At 35.0% G+C, this 7498-nt stretch overlaps 2 protein-coding genes across 2 annotated transcripts in view; one reads left to right on the top strand and one right to left on the bottom strand.

Moving 5' to 3' along the window:
• LOC100633566 (N-acetylglucosamine-6-phosphate deacetylase-like) overlaps window positions 1-1168 on the bottom strand; it is a 3399-nt gene extending 2231 nt beyond the window's left edge. The window contains exons 1-3 of the mRNA XM_011408104.2: window positions 927-1168; window positions 378-416; window positions 153-327 (exon numbers count right to left, since the gene is read on the bottom strand). Coding sequence (XP_011406406.1) covers window positions 153-327; window positions 378-416; window positions 927-1137 — 425 coding nt within the window. The 5' untranslated portion in view covers window positions 1138-1168. The remainder of the gene's footprint in view (window positions 1-152; window positions 328-377; window positions 417-926) is intronic.
• A 5130-nt stretch (window positions 1169-6298) lies between these two features.
• LOC105314132 (probable serine/threonine-protein kinase DDB_G0271682) overlaps window positions 6299-7498 on the top strand; it is a 2324-nt gene continuing 1124 nt past the window's right edge. Inside the window, exon 1 of the mRNA XM_020001270.1 lies at window positions 6299-7494. Coding sequence (XP_019856829.1) covers window positions 6359-7494 — 1136 coding nt within the window. The 5' untranslated portion in view covers window positions 6299-6358. The remainder of the gene's footprint in view (window positions 7495-7498) is intronic.

Raw genomic sequence — 7498 nt, 5'->3', positions numbered from 1 at the left:
TAGTAGTCCATAGCTGTAAACATTATCAACTTAAATAAATACTTTAATGAAGCTATCATTTTAATTATGGTAAATCAATTTTCCAAAGTAATAATAAAAATGCTCATAACTGATCAAATTGTGATCAAAATACAACAAATACATAATGTCACATTACTTCAGCATTAATTCCTTCCAGTACAGCACCGCCAGTATCAGTCCTACCAATAACGTCTTTTAACTTATCAAATAATTGTAGAGTGTTTGGTTGAGATGAGCTCTTAGGTAGGACAATGGTTGCTAGGCAACTTGTGGTACCTCCCATTGGCAGACGAGAGAGTGTGTAGCCTATTCATAGTGACATTAAATAATAATTTAAATTATTTTTTGTGATATACCTGGGTTTGACCAGAAATCTATCACATCATTGGTTCCACCTATACATGTACATAGAGGTAATAGTAATAGTGATTACGAGTAAAGAAGATTGAATATTCATAGTAATATGTCTTAGAAAAAACACATATATACATGTGTATGTACTGTATAGCAGAAAATTTTGGAAGGACTAAAATTTGGTGAATTGCTAAATTTTGGTGATTGGCAAATTTTAATTTGGCAAATTTGTGGCCATGTGCCATTGAGCATGCGTATAATGGCTCAAAATGGTGGATTTTTATTTTGGCAAATGGCTATCAGTATCAAAACGCCAATTTACCAAATTTAAGACCCTCCAAAATTTCCCACTACAAGGTATGTCATCTTATGTTATGAGCCGATTTAAATTCTAATCAAAATAAAATCTTTATAAATTTTTAATGCTTCAACAAAATTTGTCAAAGGTCGTGAACAAAAATGGCTAGAAAAATTCCTAATTTATAATTACAATTTAAAGGTATATTGCCTTACATGTAGCTGCTACACACTATATATGAGTATAGATCTACCTAATCCATGAATGTGTAAGTCAATGAAGCCAGGAGTCAATAAATGAGTCTTAATCACATCTTTAACTGTTGGTGGGCGAGTACTGGTAATATCAGTAATGGTATCTTGTACTATACTGACGTATACTGGCCCTTTCTTTAGCTCTCCTCCAGGCAGAACAACCTCCTCAGCTTCTATTATTGTTGAAGCAGCTCGAGTCGAAGCATCCATACTGATAGCTGAGCTTCAGAATCTGGTTTAATTAATAGCGTGGGCGGCTGGGCATGGGGCTAGGTTAAAATCATAGCTGAAGGGAAAGATCCCGTTGTTGCTGCTGTTTAAGTTTAAAGAATTTGTTAAATATACAAGACATGTGAGGGATCAGTATTATTATTTTTGCTGTGAATCAGGAAAAAAGTATAAAAAGGGAGAATTCTCTCATTTTCATTTTTGACAAAACTTGGCCAAAATCTTTGTGAAACCATGGGCTATCAAATTAGCTGTTTTTAAAAATGCTCATAAGTTGATAAATATTTGTTGGAATAAGCTCAAACTTTCTACACAGCATAAGTGCATCAATATGTATCAGAAAATTTTAATAAAAATTTGGGGTGATTTCGGAGCCATTTTATTGAAAAAAGCATGGGCTACAGTACAGGGTATTTTCCAGAAAATGACTCGTTTCTAAAAATGGCTGTAATGTGAAAAATATTTGTCGGAATCAGCTCAAACTTTCTACACAGCATAAATACATTAATATGTATCAAAAAATGTAATAAAAAGTTGGGGTGATTTTGGAGCCATTTTATTGAAAAAAGCATGGGCTATAGTACAGGGTATTTTTCAGAAAATGGCCAATTTCTAAAAATGGCCGTAACTTGAAAAATGTTTGTCGGAATCAGCTCAAACTTTCTACACAGCATAAATACATCAATATGTATCAGAAAATGTAATAAAAATTTGGGGTGATTTTGGAGCCATTTTATTGAAAAATGCATGGGCTATAGTACAGGGTATTTTTTCAGAAAATGGCCAATTTCTAAAAATGGTGGTAACTTGAAAAATGTTTGTTGGAATCTGCTCAAAGTTTCTACACAGCATAAGTACATCAATATGTATCAGAAATTGTAATGAAAATTTGGAGTGATTTTGGAGCCGTTTTTTGTACCAGCATATAGCTAGTAAATTTGGAGTGCTAAAATTTGGCGAATGGACCTCAATTTTCCAAATTCCCCTAAGTTTTACTCCACTAAATTTTCTAGCCATACGGTATTTTTCCAAAAATGTACTCCTTTTAAAAATGGCTGTGACTCAAGAAATTTTTGTTGGAATCAGCTTAATGTTAGACATTATGCATCATTATCATCAATAATGTATCATTAATCATTTCTGATTGATAATTACTATAGCATGCGGATCCAGACCTGAACTATAATCTCAAGGATCTCTCATTCATATACAGAAGATCTATATAGACTGCATGGGCTTAGGAACTAAGGACTTAATCACTATCAGACTGGTTTAATAATTTCATTAAGGTTGACTTGTTTGTGTATAGTTATTACTCTAGATGTATGCTTGAATTGTGTCTAATATTATTTTGTCATTATTCATGAATTACTCTCAATTCTGTTTATACTTCATAGCACCTGCTTCTGCATTGATGGCTCTCGCAATAATTTTAATCAAAATTCAGAATCAATTTTAATCATAGTAATAAAAAATTGTGTATTATTATAATGAACAGCTTCAAAAACCAACCTATAGCAATGACACACTAATATATATATATATATATATACATAACAACTATAATTATACTATACCTAACTATCTCAATGTAGTCTTCAATAACAGAGAATTGCACTTATCCTCTTAATGTCATTAACCTAACAATGGAATGTAATTCATCATACATAGTTACTGTTAGTATCCATTCTTCTTGTATGTAGTGCTCTAAAGCAACGCTTAGATTCAATGAAACGATCATTTTGCATAGGTGTTGATGCAAGAATGCTTTAAAGTTGACACAAAATTGGCCAAATTTTAATTTTGCGTTGATTTGCATTGCGTTTTATGGCAAGTGTAAACCAGGCTTTAGCATCACTAGCAGTAGTAGCCACTAGTGATCCCAGGCAGCGCCACATGGAGGTGGCACTACATTGCTGCCCAACCTGCAATGATAATTAACAATATATATTGACACTAACTGAATGGACTTCAACCTTTAACAGGAACTTGGTATTGAAATTTTGATCTTTCATCAATGGTTTGGGTCTAAAAGAATGACTTCATCTTGATGAAACCTTCTCCTCAACCACCTCATGTTGTGTAGGAGCATCACTGCTGAATCCTCTACCATTGACTTGTGCAATAAGCAACTTAATAGGATCACCAGAGACTAAAATGAGGAGAGAAAGAATCATAATGCTAAGTTATTGCTGCACTCATTGTACATACCAGAAATACAATTTGTGTTGTTTCAATTGCTAGTAAAACTGTTAAGTAGAGATGCATCCAGTCACTAGCACATTGACTCTATGCACAATAGAATAAGAATAATAATTAAAGTGATTAATATTCAATTCAACTAACAAGATCTGTTGTATCAAACAGTACTACTGTACTATTGAATTCACTGCAGCTAAACTAAAATTTAAAATTAAAGAATAATAATAAAGGAATATAGTCATTGATAGAAATGATAGTAAGAGTCCAAGTGTTAGAATACAGTACTGCAAGTAGGAATAATATCAGTGATACTGCATGCATTGTATTGTATCTACTCACTGCAGGATAAGTACGTATGTGGTGCACTAGAATAGACTACTACCAATTCCAAAGCTAGCTGTAGATATAGAAGAAAATAAGAATTTAATCATAATCTATCGTCTATACCAATTAATATCTGAAGTATTGAGATGCATAGGACTCCAATCAAATAATGCTTCACCTATAGCAATAAAAGAATGAAGATCTTGACACATTTTAATTAAATTAGACATCATTGCAATTGTTATTGTTTTTATAACTTTACACTAGTACTAAATACAAGAGATAAAAGAAAGTGACACCTGATACATATAGCAAGTGAGAGTTGATAAAATAACATCATAGACTTTTGGTGATAGCATATGCTAGTAATTATAATAAATAGCAATGTCGAAATAAGTTAACATAGTCATAAACATAATTCTTACTTTAACTGCATTTGATTCCAATACATTAGTAGCAATAACAAGTATTGCTACACAGAATCCACTGGAGCCACAAGCAAGAATCTAACAAATACAACACAGGATAAAGGAAGGAATGCTAATCATTAATACCAGCTCAAGTATTTTGATGCATATCATGAAGGACTTCTGCCATGATATCTTTCTACTGTAGTCTTCATTGAGTTCAGTAAGCGTCTATGCAAATACAGTATAATACAGTATTTATGGTATGATTAGCAAGCATAGGAATAGGAGTGTTTACTTGTCTTAGGTCTTCACTAGCACTCATCATCCAGCCACACCGGCACCACCAACACAAACAACGCCCACTCATGATAGATCACGTGACCCAATGTGGGAGTTAAGTTGCTTAGGCATAGGCCTGCCTGCTGATGGCTTGGTTGTTTAGTTCTAAAAATAAAGATAGTACTACACGTAAGTCCTAATGTTACTATTCCAGTATCATGTACTGTCAATCTTTGATTATAGATCAACTGAAGGGAAGAGCTGCTCACTGCACTGTATCAGTAAGTGATTCACTGTATGTGTGGGGTGGTCATCAGGATGGGTTACCTAAAGTACATGATAGTGAAGAGAAGAGAAGGATCACTAGTAATATACAGCACTTTACTCCTTCAACTGGTCAATGGATCACTAGAGGTACTACTGGTACTCCTCCATTAGGAGCGAGGTCATACTCCTGTACTGCAATAAATGATCTATTGTATTATTTTGGAGGACGGTGTAGCCATGATGGCTGCTATCACAACAGTATTACACAACTGGATACTGTTAGTCTTCAATGGAGAGAATTGGAAGCAACTGATGCAACTAGACCAGTTATGAGGAGAGGTGAAGGTGGAATGATATTATTTGAACATGATGGAGTACACCATTTACTAATGATAGGAGGACTAGGATCTAAACCAGCTGTACAACTACCTCATTATAAATATATTGAGAGATCTAGTGGAAACTGGCGTACTAATGAGCACTCAATGTATAATCTATCATCAAGTAAGATTTTATATTACTGTTTGAAATTATGTTAATCATAATAATTTAGGAAAATGGAATAATCCTTCAATCATTGGTCAGTGTATACCACCTGCTAATAGTTTTATCGTTGAAAAGATCAACAACACTAGAGCTGTTCTGTTTGGTGGAGCAGAGGCTGATGATGATGCTATGACCACTAGAACTAACAATATTTATATATTAGAGATATCAATCAGCACTGTGGTATGTTAAATTACCACCGGTTTATTTTTGCGGTGAAATATTTTTGCAAATTTTGTGGTTTCCTGCTGCTCCTTTGCGAAATTTATTCGACAACGAAATTCTGCATTTCCATTGCCATGTAGTACAGACTGCAAGCCATTTCGTGAAAATTAATTCCGCGAAATCTTAGAAATGCAAGATTCACAAAAATTTTCTACTGCGAAAATAAATTGGTATACGGTATGTGTACTGAATGTATGCACACACACATACACACACACACTAATGTCATTGTTAATGGGTGTGGTGATTTTATTTTTAGTTCTGGCAGTGTATAAAGAAACCTGAAGCAATAGACCAATGGCCTGTGGGTAGATACCATCATGCAGGTGCTATTATTATAACTGGATCAGACTGTCCTATGCTAGTGATAAGTGGTGGGTTGGATAAGCATAATGATACATTAGATGATTGTTGGATCTTTAACATCACTCAACATTCCTGGATAAAGGTATGTTAGATATTATTAATAATTGATCTGTACAGTGAGATACATGTAAATTATTAATTTCTATTAACAGTTAGATGTACCTCACTCTGTTAGTAAGAGAAGGTCTCATTCTCTCTCAGTGTTCATTATGAGTCCTTATTGTGTCTGGATAATAACTGCTGGAGGAGCTGTTGATATGAGTAGGACATTAGTCACTAATCCTAGCATTGTTATGTTAACTGAACTAGGTCAGTGTATTAGTCACAACTACCAATGAATACACCTAATTAAGTTATTTCCTTTGACATAATAAATGTGCATTAGATCCACACCTTCTTATTAAAATTATGATTAATATTGTATTTTAGTTACTAACAGTAAAGGAGAGTGGACAGTAGGTGATACATTAGATACCACTGGTATGAATAATGAAGAATACAAGAAGAAGTATCAGCAGCAACTACAGTACCAGAAACCAAGAAAAGGAGATACAGCCGATATTGAGCAAACCGTACAAGCTCTTATGAAGAGTCTTAAAGAGAAGGAGAGAGAAGCACAAGTTTATAGTCAACAATTGGAGCAGAAAGAAAGAGAAGAAGCAGAGAAAGAGCAAGAAATAAGAAGATATCGCCATCAGCTACAAGAGAAGGATAGGGAGCATCAGGTAGTACTACAGGAGAAGGATCTATTGATACAACAGAAGGATGAAGAGCATCAGAAAGTAACAGAAGAGGCATTACAACAGAAGGACAGGGAGAACCAGGAGGTATTACAACAGAAAGATATTGTGATACTTGAAAAGGATAGGGAGCTACAGGAGAAGGATAGGGAGCTACAGGAGAAGGACAGGGAGCTACGTCAGTCTCAAGAGGCAGTTCGTAGGTACCAGCAACAAGCACTTACTGATGATCACTGGGTTATTAATAAAGATGAGGTGACTTTGACAAAGGAGGAGTTAGGAAGAGGATCTTATGCTGTTGTTACAGTTGGTATTTTTAGAGGTTTAGGAGTAGCTGTCAAGTCACTTCATACTATCATCATCTCAGATTTTAATTTAGCTCTCTTCTCCAGGGAAATGAATATAGCATCACAAGTACGTCATCCTAACCTGGTCCAGTTTATTGGTGCAACTAAAGTGGGTAATCCTCTCATCTTGACTGAGCTGATGAGCACTAGTCTTAATCAGGAGCTTCGCAGAAAACAATTAACCAATCAACAGATTCTGAGTATTGCTCAAGATGTAGCTTTAGGCCTCAACTACCTTCACCTGTTTAAGCCTCAGCCTATTATTCACAGAGATGTGAGCAGTCCTAACATATTATTAAAGCCTTGCACTAGACCTGCTGGTTATGAAGCTAAAGTAGCAGATTATGGTACAGCTAAATTAGTACAAGTTGACAGTACTGGTACTGTTATGCCAGGCAATCCAGCATATGCTGCACCAGAAGCTCCTATTCCTGATCAACACAGTCCAGCAATGGATGTCTACAGTTACTCTGTTCTCCTTATGGAAATGAATTTGTGTTCTTCCCCAGAAATGACGACAGCAGAGAGAGAAGTACAATCTGGTAGTGTCTCCTGGTCTGATATGAAGTCTCTCATACAAAGAGGACCTAATGCTAATCCTAGAGCTCGTCCTACTATGGCTCAAGTAATAGAGTCA

This window comes from Amphimedon queenslandica, unplaced genomic scaffold, assembly GCF_000090795.2.
Source record: "Amphimedon queenslandica unplaced genomic scaffold, v1.1 AMPQUscaffold_13093, whole genome shotgun sequence".
Classification (NCBI taxonomy): Eukaryota; Metazoa; Porifera; class Demospongiae; order Haplosclerida; family Niphatidae; genus Amphimedon; species Amphimedon queenslandica.
The sequence above is the reverse complement of the archived record's forward strand: the minus strand, read 5'-3'. Positions and strand labels throughout refer to the sequence as shown.